This window comes from Aphidius gifuensis, linkage group LG1 (genome assembly GCF_014905175.1).
Source record: "Aphidius gifuensis isolate YNYX2018 linkage group LG1, ASM1490517v1, whole genome shotgun sequence".
NCBI classification, from domain to species: domain Eukaryota; kingdom Metazoa; phylum Arthropoda; class Insecta; order Hymenoptera; family Braconidae; genus Aphidius; species Aphidius gifuensis.
Genome location: NC_057788.1, coordinates 4,230,328 through 4,257,347, shown reverse-complemented (window position 1 = coordinate 4,257,347; position 27,020 = coordinate 4,230,328). Strand labels below are relative to the sequence as shown.

Genomic DNA, 27,020 nt, shown 5'->3' with positions numbered 1-27,020 from the left:
ATAAATTATAATGAAATTATTATTCTTTGTTTTATGAATAAAAAAAAAAAAAAAAAAAAAAAAAAAATCATAATATAATAATTTAAAAATATAGGATATTAAAAAAACATTTACATTGTCAATTAGGCAACATTAACTTCCACAGTATGGTTTGACCTATGAGCCATTCCCTCGCACTCATAAAACCGCGATGGTCTTGACCATAGGATCGTTGAAGGAAAAGCTTGGTCGGTCAGTTGGTTGGTTGGTCTGAGGAGGGTTAAGGTTGCCTAGGGAGAGTTTTAGCAACCCACAGTGTTGGCTTTTCTTCCTAAGATCAAGTGCTTCAACCCACACTCTACTTTAACATCACAGTCGAATAAGGCCTTCTCACTTTCTCCTTCCTCGTGTTCTCTTTCACCCTAGATTTTCAATGGGCACATCCGGTCTTTTGCCTTTTCAAATTGATAAACAACCAGCCAAAAAGCCGGACGGTGCCAAATTCTTGTGGCTAGATTATTTTTTATTTTTTTTTTATTTTATTATTTATAAATGAATATATATATATTTTTAATTCTCTTTGCGTTTCTTTTTTACATTCTCTCCTCAACTCTCATCATCAGGCAAAGTATTTCTTCCGCTTGAATTACTTGACTTGTTGGGGTGAGTAAAGCCGACCCTTGTTTTGTCTTATTCATATTCCATAAGACCCAATTTGGGCTTATCGACAAGGCTATATATACCCAACGGAAATAATACAGACATCTTTCTATTATTTTCCTGTTTAATTATATATATATTTTGTAATCCAGCCAATGGAATAATAAAAGTCAATTTTAAGAGTATCTACTGCTATATCTATTTTCTCTTCAATGAGAAAAAATATTTCTATTTAGACAATTTGTTGTTGACCCTCTTACCTAAATTGCAGTAGTCTCAATTTTTGTTATATTGTTTTTCTACACAAGAGAGCACTATACTCACTATCATTTTACAAATGTGCCTCCGGTGAATCTCGTGACAACAATCAATGACATAGTCACGTTATTCTATGATCCCCGATAACAATTTCAAACAAACGACTATCTCGTGATGATTGTTATAAAGCTTATTCGATGAAATTGCGATACTCGTTAAAAAAAATACGATAAATAATTTAAAATAATTATAGAAGGAAAGCAAAAAGAAAAAAACCAATGTAATTATTTTTCTTTTTTTATTATTTTGTTAGAAAATTGTAATTACATTGACTTTATTAATGTTGATGTCAAAATTATGACAAAATGGTTGGCCAGTTTTTCATCATAAAAAAGTAAAGAGAAAAAAAAATATATATATTATGAAAAAAAGAAAATAGGGTGATGATATTCAGACCAGAAGAGTCTGAGAATATGAGTGGATTGGGTTGCTGATGGTAAACGAACGTAAATCGGATGATAAGTCTATGGGTTGGGAAATCGGCGCGCCAATTGCAGGAGTCGGTACTTTTGATTTATTCTAATTGCTATTTCGATAATGGAGGCCATGACTAAAGTGCTCTCTTACACACATACATATATATATGTAATATTTAACCTTTTGTATTTCCATTATCGAACACACTTTACAATGTCGTTTAGAAAATGTAATTGTATTCAAGTTAAGGTAATGTCCAAGCATAGGTCATATTTTTTTTGCTTCACAAGTAAAATTGTTACGTCCAATTATTACCTAATTTACCATTAAATCATTTTCTTGACCAAAACTACTTATTAATTTAATATTTGATTTTTCTTATTATTTATTTTACAGATATATTCCAAATGTGATTATCATCATGCCAAATACATATGGTTTTTACATCAGACTGTGAGCAATTTAATTATTCAATGGTTCCAAGATCAAACCACAAAAGTTAAAATCTACGTCTGCCAGAAAAAAAAATAAAATAAAACAATAGACTATTAGATGATGAATATATATTTTGTCAGTATTGTTTAAATGTCAAATAGGATTTTGTTTGTCTTATGTAACCACGCTACAACATGGTACATAGTATCCTCTTAAAAACCACTATTTCTGGTCTTAATCTCGGCAAGGCTTGCCACAACACTGGCAATATATAGACTCAAAGCCAAAAGGTCTCTTAATATATACCTTCTAATTATATAGATAGATCTCCAACCATGTGATAAAGAAAAACAAAATATAATCATGATATTGTTGTTATTGTTTTTAGATGTATCGAAGCTGCACAATGTTGACATGTAATTTTGGCCTGGCATCTCATAGCTCGAAGCTTAAGCTATTTCATCTTGTGAAATGTGGTGATAAGACAAAGGTAATGGATCTTTTGTTGATGTTTTGTTTATATAAGAAATGTATAAGAAATCGTAGGGGGGGTTTATACACCTTCGAAAAAAAAAAAACAGACAACAAACGAGATGGTTCCCATGGGTGTATAGTTCGAATCCCATTACCGGACTCTCGCGGCCGTTAAATAGGTCTCGCATCGTCGACCGGAAAATATACACACCATATAAACCTCTCATTCTACTTGAAGCCTACTAGCATGTGTTGGAATTTTTGACTTTTCTTATTTGCCACCCGATGGGAATCGATGCGTTCTATTAAGAACTAAGAAAATCACATTAACTCGCTGAAATTGGTTTTTGCTATATATTTATTTATTTATTTTTTTTCTCTTTTCTTTATTTTGTTGTATTTTCTTTTTCTTATAGCTACAAATCGAAGAACGATTTGTTTTACTTTGAAATGAAAATTATAATAAAACGAAAAAAAGCAGGGTCTTGTAGAGAATGAAATAATTCAAGTTGTATAATCTAATAATTGCTCGTAACTGATGCGCCATCGAGTTCGGTATATATAGATGAATATTTTTAATGTTGTATATTTGGACATTTTGCTGGAAGGTCTCCGCAGAGTCTCTCTTACCATCTTCCAATGTCGTCTCTCCTTCGGGCGTAACGAAAGAAACGAAAATAAAATGTAAGTGGAAATTTATCGCCCCGGGCAATAGGAGACATTTCCGTACTTTTAAATTTTTTATAAACTTCCTTCTTCGTTTTTCTTTTACCTTTCTTTTTTTCTTTTTTTTTTTACTAGGCTTTTTTTTCTCTTTTTTTTTTTTTAAATATTTTTCCTTCCCTCGGGTTTTTTTTCGAGAGAGATAAAAGAAGACGCGCTTGGGATATACATACTGTCGATTTTTTTTCGCGTTTTCCAGTGGTTAGATATTCAACGGGGCGATGTATATATCGTAATGTTATTAAAACTTCTAAATGGCTATGGATCGCTTCACGAGTTATCCGTCTGAGACCGCTTCAACGCTATCGGCACTTTTTTGTCTTTATTCATTCGTTCGTTCATGATTTTATTTATTTTTTTTTCATTTTACAACATCAAGCTATTTGATTTTTCATTCTATTTTTTTTTTTTTTCATATATCCAAGTTTAACAAGCTTCATTGAATAAATATTAATTCGAAAAATTTTTATAGAAAGTATAAATGAATAGGTTGACCTTTAAAAGTCACACATATACAAATATAAAAAAAAAAATAAAAATAATAATTGAAAATCAACCCTTCAAATAGCAAAAGTCAAGTATCATCAGTAAAAGGTTCTTTTAAAAATAGACAACATAAAATAACAAACAAAAAATAATTCAATATATATGCAAAAATTAATAATATTGTCTTTGAAAAAATGAATGTTTTTATACGTGTAAAAATTTTCACCTAAAATATTAAATTGAAAAAAAAATCAATTATTAGTTTATCGATTATATAATGGGTATAAAAGGGAAAAGATAATAAGGCAAAGTGCCGAGCAATCTGGCGTGCAAGATTGGATCATAGGGCATAACATAGCTCGTTATATGATAACGCGCGGTAGCACGCAAACTATGGTATATACGTTATTGTGGCTTCGACGTAAATGTGATGTGGTTGATATATATAGTGTGGCATATACATCGTAAATTTTTAATACAAAAACCATCAGCAGCGTTCAATTGATACCTATCAAAATTCAACCATATACATATTGACAGTTTTATCCAGCTTTTCTACAGCTCATGCTGAAAATCCTCACGAAGGTGTTCGCCCCGTGTGAGTGAGGATGATAATACTGGCTTGGCGGATTCACTGTGTTTGAAGTGTTTTATATATAAAAAAAAAACCAGGTTGAGTAGGAGAAATACAGACTAGGATTAATAAGTTTTTTATTGACTATATACATTTATACACAAAAAACTAATAAGCCCACCATGAAAGCTGAAAGTCTGAATTATATATTTCACGAGTATGCTTATTATTATTTTATTTTATTTTTTTATATTTATATATTATTTTTATTTTTTAAATTCTCGTAAAACACCAACAGTCTCAATGGGTTTAATATTTTTGCCTGGGGTTAATATTTCATATGTTTTGTAAAAAATGTAGACGCCTAGATGTCATTGAACGTGACCTGCATCTTACAAGACAATTGTCTATAGGAAAAAAAAAATAAGGAAAAAAATTAGATGAAATATATGATTTTTTGTTGGTTTTTTTTTTCTTTTTTTCTTCTTTGCGTCTGGAATATTTGAGGTAGATGCTTGAAAAGATGAATGGAAAGCACAACGACCCCTGAAAAAAATATTCAAGATTCCCATTACCAAACACGATGTAACGAGGCGACGCGGTCAGATTACTTTTCGATAAGGAATAATTAAAAATTTTCTCGTTTAAACCAGCTAATTTCATCTCTGCGTTTTTTTACTGAACAGTCAGTTTGAGTATATGGAGCATTGGAATGGGTACAAGAAGGAGGGTAAATGGCCAAGGGGTCTTTCGAATAGAATAAAAACAGGGCGGCTGTGTGTCTCATCGGGATGAGAACACCGGAAAAAATAACCGCTAAAATACTCGAGAGATAAAGAAGATAAAAGCCCTGAGAGTTTCGCTCGGCTGGTGGTAATTTACATCGTTGTGTGTGATTCGGTAAACTCAGTTCAACCTACTATATAAAATATATATATATATTTTTTTTTAAATAAAAAAAAATTCATAAAAAAAAAAAAAAAAAGCCCACAGGAAAAGAAATATTTCACGTCGTCGAGTTTTTGATGATAACAGTAATTAATAATTACAACCAAGGGTTGGCCAAACACACAGTGATATCAGTTTGAAAAAAAAAAAAATTTTTTTTATTTAACTAAATTAAAAAAAAACTTGATATTTAAAATTATTACTAAACATAAAAATAATTTTCCGTGTTTAAATTAAAAATTAAAATACATATTGTATTTAGAAAGTAGTATAAATTATAACTCTATTTCAAGTTTTTATTAATAATTATTTTAAAACATTTGGGCATGTCAATAATAATAATAAATGCTTCTTTAATATTATGTCAAGAGTTTGAACTGATAAATCTTGTCGTTGGCGACTAATGTCGTGGTAATAGAGTATAAATGGGGGTCACATCCAGTGGTCACAGTGTCTTACATACCCCTACCTCACTATCAACCCCAAAATTGTCGTCCGAGTTTTCATATATATACCTTTCTCGCCCTCGAAAACTAAACGACCGGCCAAGACCTTAAACTCACATTGAGCTTTCTTCTTATATACACACCCACACACCGACATACACACTTACAAATACCATTGATTATCCTGTGAATGACTTATATGAAAGTTTAACTGTTATCCTATGAATTTTATTTATTCACCAATAAATTTTATCACCACAAAATATCCTAATAAAATTTCCTTTAATTTTTTCTTGATAAATGTATCACTTTGTCAGTATAATTTTTTTATTTTTCTTTTTTTATCTCTGCCTTTTTTTTTTTATTTGATTTTTTATTTGACAAAAAATTATAAGGGATATATGTAGTGTGTCTTTTTTTTAAATTGGTATAAAGTTGGTTGAAATTTGCTTGTTGCTCGCTGCTGCCAACTGGCGTGATTTGCAAGAACCAATTTAATTTGGACAAAACTTTTGCTGTTTGGACAAAACTCATCATTCCATGTCCATACATGAACTTGATTTACCTTCCAAATGAAACTTGATGAAAATTTACATTTTTGAATATTACATTATTGAACAACGTAATTTTATTTTCTTGACTTTGTATATAATCATTTTTTCTTTTTTTATTTAAATTATATAAAACAAAAAAAATTAAATATATACATCAGGGTGTTTTCCATTTTCATGTAGTCATTGATAGAGAGAATAGAGTCTGATGAAGTTTGCTATCATAGTAGTGTTTCATTTGAAAAGTTGGTAACGCATGATGTTGGTCATGATGAAAGTTCAATGTGGGGCAAGATATTTTTCGAGTCAAGCAAGACAACAATGAGACACAACAATGAATGACACTCTACAAATGTACATAGTTTTAAAGTGAAGAAAATATATAAATAGAATAAATAGAAGTGAATGGACTATATAAGGATATTGTGTATCTGGGGAAAAGAGGGTGCGTGTAGAGATGTATTGCAATATATAGTAAAATAGAGAAAAGCCAAAAGGCGAGAGAGGTAACACAGTAGAGTTTAAGTAGGTGGGGAACCCTTTGCCACAAAGTTGTTTGAAAGTTCACGGGACAATGGTCATGTATTCGCGGCCCCTTCGCTATTTCTCTATTCTGTAGTTGTAAGTGACCAAGAGAAATGAAGAGAGAGTGGCAGAAGGGGTGTTAGAAAAGCATTGGTAGTGCTGACCAGTGTTCGCCCGAAGATACGCTTGACGGGTCTGGCAAACCTCCCTTCCTCTATGTCACCTCCTCTAGATACAGAGTAGCCATAGTGGCCAGAGCACATACCATACAATCAACTCTATACCAAACCCCTTTTTCTTTCCATCTCTTGTCTATTCAATTCGTATTTCCGAAACTTCTATGACAACACTTACCACAATACGTTTGTATATAACACATCAATGCCTTCATGCCATATTTTCATTTTCTAACATTCAATGTTTTCTCATCTAGAATCATTTTGTCTCTTTTCTTCTATCATACAAAACACAATTCCATTTTAATTTCCTTTTATTTTGTTTTACCTTTATCAACCCTCTTTTATAAAATAGGCATTTCAACCCTTATATTATTAGATCAAAATTATAATTAAGAAACAAATGATATATTTTTATTTTGTTTTCAATTTTTTTTTTTTTCTGATAACCAACTAATATAAAATTCTATTGTTGTTTATCATTATCACGATCGATTTTTTTTTTTTTGTTTTGATATAATCTAAGAAATAACGAGAAAAGGGTTTAGATAATACCCCAGGGCAGAATCCATCCATACAGATCGGTATCAAAATTTATTCGACAGTTTTATTTTAAAGTCAACTTTTTGAGTGGTTGAGAAAAGCTCAGAGGAAATATACATAAAGCTATTGCTAGCTTCTTCATGATATATACCATTTTACTCTTTTTTATTTTGTTTTTTGCATTTTTTATTCTATTCCCCCTTCAGAGTCGAAGGAAAAAAAAAAAAAAGGGGTGAAAGAAGCTTGGCTCCCGCGTGAAAATAATTCCACGGTGTTTGACGACGTTCAACCCTCTCCTCGCGAACGTCTCTTTATCTTAATGAAAGTCCATAAATAAGAAGTCTAATGCCACGAAAAGGGTGGTTTTCTCGAGTAAAAAAAAAACCAAAGAAAAAAAAGAACAAAATAAAAAAAAAAAAACCGCGAAGAATTGCCTGGGTATTGGAGTCGATGGGACGATCTTAAATATTCCTCATTCCATTTTTTAACCATCTTCAACCCCACTTCCAGCTACTCCTTGACACTAGGCCGATCTTGTTTCCATGTTTAAAACTGCCCTAAAGAAAAGAATCAGATTTTTTTTTTTCCCCAACCCACTGTATTTTTTTTTTTTTTTTATTTCTACTCTTTTTTAATTTATCTTTTTTTTTTCATTTTGAAAGGGTGTATGCCAAGGGGGTTAAGCCAACATCTCGATCTTCGATTTCATTCAACCTGAAATACAAAGAAAATGCTATTGTTGAATAAGAACGAGCCATTAAAGAGACTTTTCAACAGAAAAAAAAAGGAAAGGGACACTGCGAATTCTCTTGCGATTAACAAGGTCTATAAAAGGGTTTATCCCCGCGGGGACATCCACGACTGTTTGGCTGTTGGAACGGGAGAGAGTCATCGTGGTGGCCAATGGGTGAGTGAAAAAAAAAACTTTTTAAAAAAAATTTCAAGTAAAATAAATAAAAATAAAAAAAAGTTGAACTAAAGGGTTGACTGGTTCATAAAAAAAAAGGGTGGTATTTTTCGTTGATGCAAAATGTAACATTTGTAAAAGAAAAGAAAATACCTACTCCAATATTTCATTGACAAGAATCTTATGCCAGGGTCTGTCTAATGGCTATTGTACTTTTTTTTTTGTTAATTTCTTTTTTTTTTTTTTTGATTAAAGTTTCCTGGGTTTTAAAAAATAATTATCTTTAATTTGTGAGCTACAAGCTCATTTATTTTTTTCGTTATTACTCAAGGGTGTGATATTGCATTCAGTGGATATTGCTTGGCTCGATAGACACTGGCCAAGAGAAAAGGGGGGCCTTGGGTAATTTCATTTATTTCTTACTCGTTGTTTATTTTTCTTTTCATCTTGTTATCTTGTTGCTTATTTTTTTTTTTTTTTTTTTATCCTTCTTTATTTATTTATTTAATTTTTATTTCGCTATACAGAGTAGGTATTCAATGAAGCCAACTTGTTGAAAAGTAATATAGAAAATTAAAATATGAAAGAATAAAAGAAAAAAACGATATATATATACGATAGTCGATACAGTGAGTGAATCTACTCTTCTGCATTTACCACCACGATGCTGGAAATGAAAAAAAAAAAGAAGAAAAAAATTGATAATTTTCTTTTTATTTTCTACAACCAATCAAAATTGTAAAGGTCGTGTTTTAATATCAAATTATTAATCCAAATATAGAGAATCACTTCACTTTTTCTTTTTTTTCATTTTATCCATTCGTTATTCGTCTCAATAGATACAGCCATATTCGATATGCTGAACGATGATTGACATTCATTCTCTGAAAAATAAAAGTGGATAAATTTTACGATGAGGGTTATGTATATAAAGCTGGAAAAAAATGAAGAAATAAAAAATTATAAAATTGGCTATATATGAAAGCTTTGACGATGGCTCTAGATGGGTGGAAAGATTTTTTTTTTTTTTTATTCACGCTTCACGTCTGATCGAATCTCGGCCCCTCGACGTCCAGCAACAAACACCCTGTTCTTTTTATTATTATTATTTATTTATTTTTTTTTTCTACAACCCTTTTTCGCCGAGGCGACTTTTGCAAGCTCCGTGTGAGGGTCCAGTCGATTAATGAATTTAATGTGACGCGACGACGTGGGGAAGAATCCAGTAACACGATGGCCATCGTCACCTCTCCTTAGCCATTTGCAAAAAGGGAAAACATCACCCACTTTTACGATACCCAACATGAATCTCCATTAATAATTCTTCTAGTAATTTTTTTTTTAATCTTTTATTTTTGTCATTAAAAAAATAAAATCATAACAATAGATAAAAAAGAAAAATCATTTTTTGTCATTTCAAAGACTATAAATATTTAAGCAGGTCGTTTTTCATAGGCAAACGAGCGTTTTCATAATAAAATTTACATCCTCTCTTGACAACACAGAGCAGTATATATGAAGAGTGAAAAATAAATAAATAAAACATGTAGTAAAAATAAAAAATAAAATAAAATAGTAAAGAAGCATGGTCACCAGGAAATATATCGTTGGCTAATTTTAAATTTTTTCTAAAATACACTAAAAGAGAAGGAAAAAAAAAAAAAAAAATTGATGGAGCAACTAGAATGATTTAGATAGCAGTAAATATTCTGTTTTATGATAGCACTGCGTTCAAAACCTTTCATTATTTTTTTTCTTCTTATTTTTTAATTTTTTTTCCTGTTCAATTATTATTTTTATTTTTTCGTATACTTCCATTTCGTCACTCGTTAAAACACAACCGATGAGAGTGACCCACGTTGTCAAGTATCCCCTGGACATACATACTCGAAGAACCCTCTTGGCATGAACAAGTGCCGGACGTTTGCGTTATCGTCCATTGAAAGAGGCAAGTGAAATATACGAAATAAATCTTGCAAGACTCAAAGGCTATTCACTTGTAGACAATGCATTTGGTTTGGGTTATATACGAAAACGTATTGTACAACAAGTTGGCTACTTGGAACCTTTGGAAAATAGTGGAGAACCAACTCGAACATTTTAGTCTGACCCCCGCTATTCACTCAACTTATTTTTCTCTATTCACATACATATCACTGAGTTGGAAGTCTTTATCTTGAAATTGTACTGTTATATTGTACACAATGTAACGAAACGCGGTGTGATCTTTGCATATGGAACTTGTGTTGTATGACCCCACTGGTGAAGAATGGTTAGACCTGTGTCCATAGTCAAAAACCAGCAGTTATAACACAACTACCCTCGAGCAATTCATTCACTCCAGCATGCATATACACATATAGCTACATACAGTCCAGTTAAACTAAGACAAGCCAATAGCCCTAGCCAGTTAATGCTTTAGTTATTCTGTATATTTACATAAATTTTAATTAATTGATAAATAATAAAAGACGAATTAATAATAAATCATGATTTATCATAAATTGAACATTACGAATGTCAAATTGATGCTTAATGTGAAGGGATGACTTTAGTAAACTGTCTATATTCTCAGATAATATTGATTAACGATATTACACATGATATCATCCAGCATAAGGCTGAAATAACAAGAGAAGTCAGTCAGTGCACTGTTGACCATCGGAAGGTACTAATCTAACTGTGGCCATAAACAGATCAAGAATATATATACTAAATCCAGTGCAAATTGTTACTAATTCGCATCTTAATAATGAGTCCGTCGGATGCGTCATCGTATCTCAGAACATGGCAAATTAGTTACAATGACAAATGACAATGTTCACCGGTATTTATACATATATATGTCTATTCATGTGTTTCGGAATCTAACTCTATTGGATTTGCAGTTTAATATGATGATGACGATGATGGTCATATGGGTTACAGAAATATGTATATGTATGTACCCTCAATATAGAATATAGAGACTTTGACTCAGCATATGCGTGTGTCAACCTGCCTAGATGCAATCAATCACATCAATTCAATAATTCAATTGGTCTTCTATGTATTAAATTCATCCCTTTCTCTGTACATCTCTCGCTCTCATAATTTAATTATCATATCTCATATGTCCGCAGAGAAATACATACCACTTTCTAAAGACGTGAAAATTCGTAATTAATAAATATATTAAAAATTAACAAAAAGAAATCTGATGGGGTGATTGGCATCAGTGCATAATTTGCAATTTCTCAGTCAGCACGTGTACGATATCAATGTGCAGAGTATATGTATATATATTGCAACAAACATATTCGTGACTGCATTGTTGGACAGACCCCTTCACATCTCATTCGCTTCATTTCATCCATTTTAGCCGCACCATATTTACCAGCGTGATATCGAATGTCACTAGCAGAATCCGTCATTTCATTGGAAATACGAGATTCGACCGCACGTCATTGCGGTAAGATCTCCACACTCTCTGAATCTGTCTCTGATTTTCCAGCGTATACATTCTGGCATTTTGCATTTAACTCATATTCTATAATTCTCTCATTTCCATCATCAACATCATCAACCAGAATCATCATTATAATAATACGGTTTACATTGGCATTATATAAGCGTATAATATAATCTACTCTATCTACTGAATATCACAAAATGTTTGTAAACCTTGCTTTGGATATGCAACTGAAGTCTCCTATCTCTCAACTAATTCTTCTTGTTAGAATAACACACTCGACGGTCATAGCTCCAGGCTGAAAACGTTTCCTTTCTATTATCAAATATGCATTGCTCATTAATAAAATTTTTATTGATTTATTTATTTTTATTTATTATTAACTAAAATTATAAAAATTATTTATTATAAATAAATATAAAAAAAAATGGCTCCTGAGGGGATCGAACCCTCGACCTTCGCGTTATTAGCACGACGCTCTAACCAACTGAGCTAAGGGGCCATATTGATGAACCCAAGAGTAAATAAAAGCCTTCATAACACACAAGTCATAGTATATTTACTCTTTATATTAGTCGTCAAAACAAAATTATAATAAAAGAAAAATTGATATTCATAACTTCAAGTTTAATTCAGATGCAATTTGATATCCAGTTTTTCTTAGAAATAATTGAAACTTGATACATTTTATTTTTTAAATGTCAATTATAATATTTTTAATATAAAATAGAATTTTTATTTATTTATTTTTTTAATTTCTACACAATAAATGTAATGTTTAATTTTTTTTTTTAGCGTTCAATGATAATTATTAAAGTTTTCTTTTTATAAACTCGAAGCAAACGTGGTTTGTTGTTCTTCACCCATGGTAGTAGTGTCAATTGTTGTTGTCGTTTCAGTTGTTGTATAATCAAAAGTGGTAGTATCGATTGTTGTCGTAGTAGCATCGTTGGTATAATAAGCATCAGGTAATGTCAAGTTGATATTCCATATTCCAGCCAATGCATGAGATTCGAATTCTGTAATGTTATTGTTCCCAAGATCAAGAACTTGTAAATTTTTCAAACGATCAAAAGCATTATTTAGAATTCTTGAAATATTATTTGCATTCAGATCAAGTACTTCGAGTTTTTCTATTCCATTGAACAAATCAATGCTATCAGAAGTCAACTCGTTATTTTTTAAATTTATAGTAGTGATTGATTCGGTCGGTAAAGAATTATTTTCAATGCGATTTATTTTATTATCATTTAATGATAAAGTTTGAAGAGACGTCAGGTGTCGTAAAGTATCAGCTGAAATTAAAATTAAATTTATTTATTTATTATAATACCAATTAAATATTTTTCAAATTTTTTTATATTTTTAAAAAATAAAAATATATCTTACCTTTAATAGAAGTTAATAAATTAAATCCTAAATCCAAGTGTTCAAGACCATGGAGGTCTTTAAAAATATTTTCTGGTAGTGTTTCTAATTGATTTTGAGTCAAATCTAATGATATAAGTGAAAAAAGTCCATCGAAAATACCCAATTCAAGTTTTGTCAACCGCATATAAATACCTAGAACCTCCAGTGATTTAGAATTGTTAAAAATTGTTTTAGGAAGTGAAGTTATTTTTGGGCAACTCATTATTAATGTCTTCAACTTATGTAATGAATTAAATATGTTTAGAGGTAAATTTTCAACTTCATGTAACTGCATTTGTAGAAAGTCAACATCTTTGTATGAAACGAAGGCATTTGATTTTATTTTTGTACTATTGTAGTCATTTATAAAGATACCCTTAATTGGTGGAAAAATTTTACATATTCCATTTAACCAATCGCTTTTCGTTAAACCATCTTTTACCAGTGTGGATCCGTTCAGTATTGAAGATTCGACTTTATCAAAATTTATGATCTTTTCAGAGAAAGAAGTATTTATATCAATCCATGAACTCCATGGGGTATTAATACAGACTTCGGTAGAATCAAATTTTTTAGTATCATTCAAATATGTCACTTCTCGAATAAACTGTGATTTTTTGTCGCCGGTTCGAAAAGCTACTACTTTAGGTGAAAATTTATTGAATATTTCTGGAATAATTGAATCAATCTCTTGGTTAAAAATTGTAAGATTCTTTGTTAACTGTTTTCGTTCAACAAACGTTATATTATTCGCGCGATGACAAAGTACAAAACCCGGAATTGCATTGTAATCCCTTCTTCTACATTTTAATTTTTTCACAGTTGATTGAGAATAAATAAAAACAACCTGACAAAGCAACAATAATAAAATAATATTCTTCATTTTATTAATTTATTTTTAAAAGATTCGACTATGTTTACAACATAAGATACCCGAACTAACTGATGAGCTGAGAGCCGATCTATTGGGCTTATATAGGCCAACTGCGACCTCATTTTTAAAAGCTAAAATTTGTTTTCAAATTAAAAAGTAGGTCGGTGAACTAAAATTGATAAAAAAAAAAAAAAAGCCATAGTTCAAATCGTAAAAAAAAAAACTTAGTTGAATGTTCTATTTATAAATAATAAATTTATTATAAAATAGTGAAATTGTGACATGTATTTACGCGTGTATTTTTTTATTCATTTTTTGTTTTATTTTAGAGAAAAAAAAACTCTTTCATATGAGCTCTGTATATGCATGATTGGGTGAAATTTTTATCTATGAATAAAAAAAGCCTACGTTTTTATATCTCAGCTGATATTTGATAACTTTTTTCATTTGCTCTTTGATCTTTTAACTATGACCCTCTCGAATTTCAACCAGTTGACGCAATTCACTGAGAACGTCGATATTTTTTTTATATTTCCAATTAAATATTAGGAGTTATTATTTTAATGTTTTTTATTTTAAAAATTATCTACCAATGTGCGTTCGTAAAAAAATTTTGAAAAAAAAAGAAAGTACGGTTTATATTATTTCGCAATAAATAATGTTTGGCACACGACGTGAATTTTTTAGGGAATAGTCTGGCTCTGTCTCTAATTGCTATTTATTTATTTATTTATTTATTAATTTAATATCCCAGGGCTGGAGGCCATTATTGGGACCAGGGTAAAATTGCAGTAAGCAATTTAAATACAAAATACATAATATATTACAATTTCTCAAATTAAATCCTTAAATATTATATATAAGTGTTACTTACAATAATCAATAATCATAATCATATTATAGTATATATTTTTGTTGATAATTTCTAAATGACGATGGCTTAAAAAGTTAAAAATAAATAACAATATTATAAAACTACCCAAATCAAGGTCACATCAAAATACCATATTTAAGACTGTCTAGACAATTTGACACAGTCAAGTATAAACCCAGGTGTAATGTGCTCACAAGACATAACTCTACTAAACAGTGACGTGTTACGACACGCCTTATTAGTAAGTTCGATCATATTTTGTAAGGGAGGAATAGTTGATGACACACATTGTCCAGCTGTAGAGTAGAATGGTGATACATTTCTTAGTTTAGTTGCCAATATTCGTAACCTAACATCAGAGAGTAGACCTGGACAATCAACAGCTCCGGTTAGCAATTTAATAAAAAAGATTATTGTTAATGTATCACGATGTACCGAGATGTTTGTCATATCAGCCAGCTGGATTAGTGTGTCATCATCACATCCTCTATCAAGAACCAATGCCTGTGTGCGATATAGCAAGTACTTTATGAATCTACGCTGAACTTTGTAAATTTAAAAAATTTCTACTAAAACATGTTCCTGTGAGAAATTTTATAAAAGTAAGAAATTGAAAATAGTCCAACAAACAATAGTTTACTTGTAAATTAATGACAATAATATTATTTGAAACATTGAATGAAATAATCGATATATCCAATTAATCTGTTGCGACGACTGTTTATAATTGGAATGCATCGAATGCAGTTTGCAACACTGCAGTATAGAGGAAACAAGAGAATTTTAGTAGATGGACAAAGGTAGAAGATATGTTTGTCTATATGGCAATCTATAATAGATAGGCTATCATTTCTGAACAACTTTTGATACTGTTATTCTATGACGTCATCATTTGCATACGACGCAATGTAATATATATCCAGTGGTAAAGCGTGCTCCAGCAAAAGCATGTATGGGTCAACTAAACACACACATACACACATGGATATATGTATTATATAAGCAGAAACAAGCACGCATATTATCCAGAAACCTTGTCTTCCTTTTAACCCTACCCTGCACCCTCAGATAGATATCCACCACCACCAACACCGCTGAGTATGAGACTATGTTACTCATACCAAAGTCTAGCGTTGTCCTTTCTCTAATTGTCTTCAACTCACTTGCTCAATACCATCAAGAACCATCTGTCCTCCACTATCTATCAAATTATTGTCGCGAAACCCGGTGGTCCAGTCTCACCATGATATACCACATGCTAATAAGCGACTAAAGACCGGGGGAGTATAGCCACAGTAGCAATAAATTTTAACGCTCCGATTCTATATGGTTCTCTTGTACCTGGAAGCTAGAACACCCATGATTTCTCTGTCTCCACTCTACTCATCTATGTCTCATCTCATATACATATATATATACATAACCATGTAAATATACAATGTATATCTGATGGTGTATCGTCTCACGAATCACGATTCATGCTGTTTTGTGTACTATAATTATCATTAGACTTTATTATACACTATCTCAACCTCATCATTGTTATCATTGTTTTTTTTTTTTAAATTTCTTATTAAAATTTATTTGACTTGCTTTCTAACATATTCATTAAATATAAAAAAATACATCAACGCTTTTATATATATTTTTTTACATGATGCTAATAATTTTTTATTAGGATAATTTATTAGCATAATTGATTATTTATTTTTTACAAGTTTAAAAGCTTTGAACTTTTAAACTATTAAATAATTAAATATTAATATACAGTCTGATGATTTTTGCATGAATCAAGATATACAAATTGAATATGAGAAACCCATGAAAATTAACAATAAATATATATAGGGATAGATACAGCAGGTACCAGTTGTATAATATAGGTTGATATTATTTGTATGATCGACATTGAACGAGACAGACAACAGTTGAAAACACGTGTGTACCACATGTGTGTTGCAGTTTACAGGGTATTATATACTATACAGCTTGTGTAAAAGAGACGAGTCAGAGAGAGAATTTGACACGAAGAGATTTTGAAATTGGGGTGAAATACGCATGAATTCACAACCAGCTTGTGCTTCCACATAAATGCATACAAACTAAATTCTCTACATCGCTATTTCTCAATTCGTATATATGCGTATATATTGTTTATAATATTATACACACTCAGTTTCGACCCCTGCGCGTGATGCAACACTGACCACACATCAATTCACTACAAATGGACATCAATACTGGTAATTAATACATCGCGCCTCGCCACCACTATAACCCATTCCCTCATTGGCAAATATATACACACACTTCCGAGTGTTCCATTTCATCTACCTCTCTTACTCTCGGTTGTGCCACTCCACATGTGTCCAACAAAGTCCATTTCACTGGTCACGCTTACATGATCACACACATGCAAATACATGATAGCTAGTCGATATTATATCCTCGTATTTACATGTTGAATCTATCTATAGATATTTTCAATTTATATACATGTGTGTTGGTCATATTATAGCCATGTAGACAAACACCATTGACAAATATGTATATGCACTTGATCTGGTTATAGGTATTTTGAGTCAAAGAGGTGAAATCACTGGTTCGTAAATGAATATACCAAATGATAGGCGGGTGTAATTGCTTGGCTACAAGTACTCGAGATGTCAAACTCAATTATCATATTGATAGAAAGAAATTTATTTTGATTTTGTATATTTTATAGCTAGCTATATTGACCCTCACACATTTTTATACTTTATTTATATAAGCAATCGATTTTGCCTCGAAATAAAAAATTAAAATAATACATAAAAGGTATCAAGAGATGAAAGGTTAAAAAAAAGTTGATACAAAATTTTGTACGTGTATGTGTGTGTTGTCTATTATTGCTTTCAAACAATTCCACTTCAATTCGTGGTGAATAAAAAATAGTAAAATAAAAAAAAAACCATTGAGGACAAAAAAGTTTGGATAATGCGATTTAACACACTACGGTGTGTGAGATGTAGTATAGATGGAAAAGCAAAAGTGTTGAATAAAATAAAAAAAAAATTTTTAGTATATAGGTTTTAAGCGTTAAAAAACAACAGAGTAGAAAAGCAGTTACAACTGGTATTTAGTACAGGTGGTAGAAGCTTGGTAAATGAAAATACATCAAGTACAACCTTTCATGGCCCACAAATTGATATTCACACATATAGATTTTTTTTTTTTTAATTTTATTTTTTTATTCAATCTGTTTCCATCAATTTGCCACTGAATTCTAGCTAAAGAAAAAAAATAAAATAATAATAAGTTAAAAAAGAAAAAAATACACGAAAGGGATATATAGGATAAAGGGAATAAAATCACGTTGCCTGGTGTGTGCAAGTGTGCAGTATGAAATTTGTTGGCATATTGAGGGACCCACAGGATGCACAAATTGCTTATCAAAGAATATTATCATGTGCAGAGTGTACATGCCACCACCGATACACACTCGATTTGATATGACGATGTCACTGCATGTGTCGTTTTGCATTTATTTTATATTTTACTATTTTTTTTTTTTTTTATTCTCTCACTTTCTCTCTCTCTATACCTTCAATATTTACATAAATGTGTAGAGCTTGTTGTACGAATTTGTGGATATATTTGTTCACTATTTTGTCGATACTGTATCGGATTTTCATCTACTCATACAGAGAGGTGCTTGATTTTTTTTTCAATTTTTTTCACGATTTGCTCGTTTTGTATTTTACCATTTTCCATCAAAAGCTTCACTCTGTATTTTTTCTTTTTTTTTCCAACTAAATCCGCCGATATGCATTGATTTAAAAGCCATTTTCATCACTTCATCTGGCTTTGAATACACCAACGGAGCTAAACTTTTAACGAAAAAAAAAAAACTAAAAATAATCGTAAAAAGCATCGATAGAAATAAAAATAAAAAAATTGTTTAACCTCTATCAAATTTATTTATGCAAAGATTGGTTATAAATATAAAAAAAAAATCCCATGTAAATTATATTTAATAAATTAAAGAACGAAATATGTTTGGAGAGTTGTGATGATAGTGATAATCAATAAACAAGCTAATTAAGTGGAATTGATTGAATAAACGATACGACAGTACTGATAACGATACCCAACGGTGATAGCGGTAGTGGTCAATGGCAGCTTGGACGTATGGCTTTGTTGTTGTGTATTATAGATGCTCTGTATTGCCAAATGGCACCCAAGGATAGTGACGTATGGTAACAGTAAACTCGACACATTGAATTCAAGCTAAAGTTATTGGATCGTGGCTTCGACGATGACACAGCCACCTGCAAGGTACCAATCAAGAGTAAATCATCGATATGCAACATTTATACACAATTAATTATGCGTCTGCATTAACTCAATTTGTCATAAGCATACATTCGCAATATATACTCATTAAATTTATAAATAAAAATAAAAAAATATCATACATTTGTGAGTAAATGTATAAAATATTTAACCGGAAATATCTTGATGATAATTCAACAAGTCCACGAAAGACAATACCGATATTGTATTATTCAAAAAAAAAAAAAAAACATTATTTTGCAACAATACGAAATTTATTCATTATATTAATACAGAGAAAAAAAAAAAAAAACTGTTATTACAATTGTCGTAAAATAATCCAGCATGACATAATTTGAAAAAAAAAAAAAATAAAACAATTTATTATATATAAATCTTGAAAAAGAAACTTTGCAATAATAGGTGCATAGTAACCGATATCCCATCATAATAATGCAATCACCATTCACCTTACTTGAATTTCTTTAAGGCGCATCAATTTTAGCCTACATCCTGTACACAATAAATCCCCTGGTAATATAATCCAAAATACAACGGAAATGCCTGGATGTTCATCAGTGTGTTGCATTGAAAAAAAGAAAATAATATAAACAAAGTCAAATTTCAAGGAACAAAAAATAATCAGATGTGACGAGTTTGTCATGATTATGTGTATTGCAGACATTGCAGTGCAACATAAATAAATTAATTTGTTCCGGTGATCAGTATCTGTGGTCTGTAATTTAGCCATATAAGTTAAACAAGATGAAATACGATATATCATTATATATTGCAAATTGTGTTGGACAGGTTAAAGCCGATCGATGGTTCAGCATCAAGCACATAACAAGCATCAATAGCCCCAACAAATGTCTTGTTGTGTTTTGTTTGAATGAAATAAATGTTGGTCTTGAAGATGCATCACCATCAACAAGATTAACATATATATATCTATGAGAAAACAAATAGAGACAGTTGGAGTAGTAATATGTCAATGATTATAACAATTGAATCTTGCAGGTGTTGGACATAACAACATTGTTATATTATAGATAGATGTATATATATATATATATATTGCGAAGATAGTATAGATATTTGTCAGGGCCTGATGCATATTCGAATGCATACAATACAACAACACAAGAGGGAACAGTCCTTGCAACAGATAATAACGCGATATTATGCATATGATATTCGGTTCACATCCGCGAACGTATTCTCTAGTTTTGATTTATTGCTGTCTTCATTATTAGGAATGCACGCTTGCACTGGTTAGCTATTGTACGTGAACCAAACTGACTATATAGTACATAGGGTCATCTCTCTATCTTTATCTCTCTTTGTGTAGACCTATATGTATGTAGACAAATTGTAATACGTCAGTTGTTGCACTCCTCTAGTACACACAAACCATTGCTGAAATTTAATGTTTACACACTAAAGACAAATACTATTGGTGTTTACGTGTTGGGCCATTGAGACACCACCACCAAACTATACACTGGGCTATACTCCAAATACTGTAACGCACACCGTCGTCATCTATAATTCCTGCTGGATTATTAGATCCAATGTCATCCTGAAATACCGGATAACCTATCCACCTATAATCGTCATAAGCAATTAATTATACTTGTCATCTTAGTAGACAGTTTAAATTGACCAATGTCAAGAGAGAAAGAGACATACATATATTATATTTTTATATAAAAAAATTATTGATATATGAATATTATTATGCAGATATAAAACAATTAATTAATGTCATATTTGATTAAATATTTTTATCTCGTTAAATTTATTATACAATTATACAATAATAGATTGTATATATATATTTGATTTTTTATAATTTAGTTTGTGAAATATATATCTGACAGACAATATATATAAAATGAAATAAATAATAAAAAATAAGTTTGAATATTTTTTTTTTTTTCGTGGTTTATATCTGTATTATTTTAAAAATATATAATAAAAAAAAAAAAAAACAAAACAGATAAAGAATGAAATTTAAAAAATAAAAGAAAATAAAATAAGAGAAAGAAAGTATGAAGAGTGAAATAAATAAATAAAGAGAGAGTGGCTGGTTCGTTGGTTGGTTGAGGATGGTGTATACCAGGAGGACTCTTTTCTTTCTCCAACATTTGGGGGTTGAATGTTGGACAGTGATAAAATATTCAGGGGCGCTCGGGGGTAATATTTCACGTAGGAAATCGGTCGGTTGATTTTTATAATACTGGTCAAATATAGCCTGGGGAAACGAAAGCGACGGCATATACGTTGACTACTACGAATATATATATATATGAATATAAAGCTCTACAGCGTCGCAGCACAAAGGACCATGGCATAACAAATAGATGTATAAAGGGTCAATAAAGCCATGAACGGAGGCGGAGACGGAAAAGAGGCTGAATAAAAAGAGGGGTCTCTCGAGGCAGTACACTGTTTGAGAGAGTACACTGAGTCCAAACTGAGCAAATAAATCTGCACACTTTTTTTTTTTTTTTTTTTTTTGATATTTTCACTCATTCAGTTGGTTATGAAAATTTTAGTACATACTTTCAACAAGAAAAATAAATATTTAAAAATTTAGATAAATAAGAAATCATTGAAGATGATAAATAAATTTTTTATTTTATATCTACCAATATGTTTTTTGAATCATAAAAAGAAAAAAAAAAAATATTGAAGACATAGTATAAAATCTCTAGTCAATTTGCCTGACAAAATATGACTGTATATGTTTATATATTGGTATTTTGTTGGACCCATGAGACGTAACCATTACCTCATCCCCATCACCAACAATCCAATCTGGCTGTCTAGATCTTGAAAATCGTACGACGTACATCACCTTTATGGATAAAATAGTCAGAGTATATCCCCAAGCACTATAAACCTCACACCTCCAGGTCATTTAACGTTCTTTAAAGTGGACTTTTCATATTTTTCACTATGCTCGTCTGTATATAGTTGAATTGGTCTTCCGGGGTTGTCATACTTTTGTAACATAAATGTCATTCCACATATATGTATATATACATATAGGGGATGAAGAAAAAAGGAAAAAAAATTCAAGAAAATACTAGCCCCAAGCAGTGTTATGTGTATATCCAATAAAACTACATTGGGGACAGCATTGACTCGATAAAAGACCACTTGGTGGCCTATCAATGCCGACGGCTAGCTTCTTGTTGGAATAAAATATCCATATCTCAATTTCACGAGATTCGATATGTCTTTGGCACGTGTGTTTATTTGTATATCATTTTTTCGTTTTAAAATATAAAAAAAAAATTTAGATTTCTCACAAAAAAGAAATAGAGTTAATAATAAAAAAATTTAAATAATTATTTTATGAAAAATTTTTAAATATAATTATTATATTTTATAAAAGTGGATTATTTTTTATTCAACTTTATATATATACATACTGGGCATACTTAACTTTTTTAATACTACTGAATATGATATAGTCAGACGTGTGTATATAACAAGATCTCTTGGTTTTATTTTATGAACAAATCTACCCCTGGCGATATGCAATAATGTTAAAATTAATGACACTCCACGATTCTCATGAAAAACGTATTCTCCGGACGGTTGTAGATTTCTAGTCGTTGGTCTACAGTGGGTGGTTCGGAAAATTGAAGTGAGATGCCAAAACGAGAGGCCAACTCGTAATAATCTCTGCTAATTTAGCTTCTGGAATACGGTAACTGTGTCGTTAATATTCCGGAAAGCCAGTTAATAATAGATGTTGATGCGCCATTTGGGCCGATGAGATTTCCAAAGTGAGTTTGAGCCTCGTGTAAAATAACTTTGCAGTTTGCATATACATATTTTTTTAACAATTCATATTACCGATTCATATATAACAATTGTACTTTTGCAACTTGTTTATTTGTTTTTATATAATTTTTATGCTTTACACATTAAAATTTCATCAATAATTTAAACCAACCGTAAACACCCACCCACTGACACACACATGCACACACGCCTACACTGTATACACACTCAATCATCAGAAATATATATATTTTTGATACAACGGATATGGCAATTTGCAATTTAAATTTTGCCCACTGGCCAAAGGTTATCCAAATTACCCTTGAAAATAAAATAAAATAAAAATGAATATATATAAAGAAAAAAAAAATTACAAAAACCATTGGAAAAAAAAAAACATACAGAGATGAAGAATAAAACAAAAAGCAATGTATATAAAATTTTAAGGGAAAAGCAGTGAATAACGAGGGTTAGAGATAAAAACGTACGTCTGCCAATTATCAAGACCAATCGTAGATAGACCTTCACGTTAGTTGACTCACGTCAAGTCTCTTACAAAAAAAAAAAAATATTTAAATTGAAAAACAAGTTTATCATAAATATATTATTATATAAAAATCAAAGAAGCTCAGTATAATAAATATATTAAGAGAAAAAAAAAAATAATCTCAATAGTGAATTACTAAATTTAAATCATGTATAAAGTAAAAAAAAAAAATTTATTTTAATTCATCTTCATATAGGTAATCCCAATGACTATCCGACAAACTACCCTTGCTTTTGCTTCAACGTGTTACAAATTCAATAAGTGATAATCAATGTCAGCCAAACGAGGGAGATTCACAAACAGTGCTACCTAGGTAAAAATCGTTCAAACAGTCAATCAAACATGATCCTCTGGATACACTCGAGTTTTCTACATCTATCCCCTTCGTTTATCGTTTTAATTTTAATTTTTTTTATTTTTATCTTCTGCTTTTTCTGATCCAATTTCTTCTTTACAGACACATATACCCTCGTTATACAAATCCCAGTTAAAACAAGAATACATATTTGCTGATAAAGCTGCTTTTTTATTTTTTCAAAAAAAAAAAATAATAATAATAATAATTTTCATGAATTTTTATGATTTTTAAAAATAAATTTGACAATGAATCTTTGTGTCCACATATGAGCTGAGAATATTCATGTCAAAATGACTACTCCATATGTAACATGTATGTTTTATTCAAGTTAATGTACTGAGCCAAGAAGCCAAATTAACTGAGACTAATGAAAACAGAATGAAATTATAATAAACCAATTGGTTGGGTTGATTTTCACTGAAATTAAACAAGTAAATTTTGTTCAATAATAAAACACATATCCAGTATAGTGTTGGATGGATTATAAAGAGAAACGAGGTGGTGAGATCAGATGAGACTTGTTCTACTTGGAACTTTACACATTTACAAATACAACTATATATTACTATTCTTACTATTTATTTAATTATATTTTCCATGGACAGATACACTCAACAAACTTTACAAATTAATTTCTCAAGTTGTTTTATTACTAATATACCATATGTATATGTTTGGCTTATTGCACTATATCCAACCATACTGACCCTATGTTCACTGTGTGTTACATTCAACACGTAAAACAGCAGCACTGTGTATACACACTTGTGTTGATTGACTTAAACTCTGCATCCTTCAAACTATATTTATTTAACAGTACATATAATTAAAAACTATATTATTCATTTTTGTTATTGTATTTGTCTAATTGACAATTCTGGAAATTTTATATATTTAATAAAATATTTTAGTGCACATATAATATGGTTTTTAAGGGTATTTAAAAGGGATACAATTTTCAGTTATTCTTTGTTGTGGTTGTTCGTGGTCAGAGACAAGGTCCAAGGTGGTATCACATATATATATTTGAGTATGCGTGTTTTTGCAAAATGTAGGTGTGGTTCTCAAACCGCCCCTTATAAAATTATTTTAGTTTTCTCGTTGAAGGCACGTGGATTTCTTTCCTCTCTCACTCACTTTATTATTTCTCCAACTCACATATATACACTTTAATACATGAAAAAATAAAACAAAAATAAAAAAAGCACGCGCGAGCAAACCAGGAAAAATAACAGCGCTGCAAGAATTATTAGAAAAATTAATTATTTTCTCGGTCTTTTAATTAATTTTACAATTACTGCCTTTCTTTTCCTGTTTCATTCTCCTTCTACTATATTTTTTTCATTTTTTTTTATTTTCATATTTTATATTTCAAAGTATTCCAACCGCGCGTACTCTTTCCCTCGAAAACGCCAAAGAGATTGAATGGTGAAAGATGTGATGAAAGGGCGGGGGGGTTGAACATTGGATTTTTCAACGAATAATATTACATTTTAAATAATTGAAAAAAATGAATAAATATTTTTAACGGTACTTAACAATTGTCTTTCAGCTTTTTATTAATCTACAATAATAAATAATTATTATTACTATATCAAAAAAAGAAAAATACTTTAATTAATTTCTATATAATATGCTTCTATAATTTCAATAAAAAAATACTCTTTGTATAAAAGCAAATTTTTAAGACAAAAGAATTTCTTTGTATTTCAATTATTATTTTTTTTTTCCCCGATTGAAAAATCAAAAATAAAAATTTATTTATTTATTTTTTTACTCAGTAATATGTAAAGAGGATTTTGAAAGAAAAGAAAAAAAAATAAAATAAATATAACCCTCTATTATATGAGATCCTCTTCTATACTTTCTAGATATTCATTTTGTTTTTTAAAATTTTTTTTTTTTTAATATTACATTTCATATATAGATGTATTTGAATTTTTTTTTTGTAGTATTTTGTGTGCCTCAGTCAAGCCACGTCTCAATTATAGAAAGGCTTGCTTCGACCGCTACGAATGAATTCCAATTAGTCGGTGGCCAGTCTCGTGTCGTGGTCTCGACTAGCTGGCACATTGCTCGATGGCCTCTATAGAGAATGCTCCTACTCTATGTGTGTATATGAGGTTTCACTGAATTTCTGTACGAGTTCCTTCTATTCCTTTCATTGAGCCAAACCATCTACTCATTCATTTGCCTCTTTCGTTTTATAGCTTTTCCATGAGGCACAAAATTTTAGCCTTTTTTTATTAACCCTCTCACCCCTGATTCAGCCATCCTTAACTATGTTTTCTGAATATATACACATATACATATCAGTCATCCTACTTTATATATGTATGTGTTCTCATCGAAATGGATATACCAGGTGGATTAACGTGGTGTCAAAGCCATCCATCAGTATTCTCTTGAAATATTTATACCCCCTCATCACTAGATACACTCCATACACTCTGTAAAAGGAGAGTGAAAATGAAATAGTCAGCCAGATAGATAGATGGACTTTCAAGTATCTCACTCTTTAAATTTTACAGTGAGCTTTTTGGATAAAATTTTTAATCATTTCTCACCTTTTTTTTTTTTGCTCTCATTTCTCTCAACATTCAAAGAAAGTTATTTATATTAATATCAATGTAGAAACAAAGAAATAACATTTTTTTTTCTTCGTAAAAAAATTTTGAAATATGAAAAATAATATTTAAATGTTGAAAATAAATGAAAAAAAAATTTTAGTTTCTTGATTTAGAGCACATGAATTTGAGATTAAAAAAACAAAATTTCAAAATAATATATAAATATTGTTTTTTATTTAGAGACAAAATTTGATGAAAAAAATTATTCACCTCAATAAATGCAAATAAAATAAATCAAATAATAAATCTATAAAAAAAAAAAAAAACATCCCCGTATATAATCTTTGATCACTGATGCATCAAAAGTTGTCTACATCTGTGGTAAATTCACCAATCAGAAAAGCAAATCTTTTGCAGTCTTACAGTCGATAAAATTCATGAGTTTAAATTTCCTTTATAAAGTGCAATGAAATATAAAATTGACAAGATGTTAAAATAAGAACGAAATAAATTTAGTCAAAGTTTTTGACATACATAAGAAAATAGATAGATGTATGACATTTAAAATAAAGTAAAAAAGAAAATAAAAAAAAAAAAAGCGTGACCGCAAAATGTGTTGGGCGCGTCAGCGGGGTATACATACGATTGCCCTTTGAAAA

The 27,020-nt window shown here is 30.3% G+C and overlaps 1 protein-coding gene and 1 non-coding gene across 2 annotated transcripts; both read right to left on the bottom strand.

Moving 5' to 3' along the window:
• Positions 1-12,041: 12,041 nt before the first annotated feature.
• On the bottom strand, positions 12,042-12,115 carry Trnai-aau. The gene has a single exon. It is a non-coding gene; the product is annotated as a tRNA-Ile (tRNA).
• A 323-nt stretch (positions 12,116-12,438) lies between these two features.
• On the bottom strand, positions 12,439-13,168 carry LOC122847858 (phospholipase A2 inhibitor beta-like). Its single transcript, XM_044145714.1, has 2 exons — positions 13,003-13,168; positions 12,439-12,908 (listed from the first exon to the last, which is right to left on the bottom strand). Exons 1-2 carry the CDS (start codon positions 13,166-13,168, stop codon positions 12,439-12,441), a joined length of 636 nt encoding a protein of 211 aa, XP_044001649.1.
• Between the last annotated feature and the right edge of the window lie 13,852 nt (positions 13,169-27,020).

Excerpts from the sequence above, each read along its gene's own strand:
- LOC122847858 (XM_044145714.1), bottom strand. The coding sequence starts at position 13,168 with ATGCGGTTGACAAAACTTGAATTGGGTATTTTCGATGGACTTTTTTCA. Across the intron at positions 12,909-13,002 it reads TTTATTAACTTCTATTAAAG|CTGATACTTTACGACACCTG; the intron begins GTAAGATATATT and ends TTTTAATTTCAG.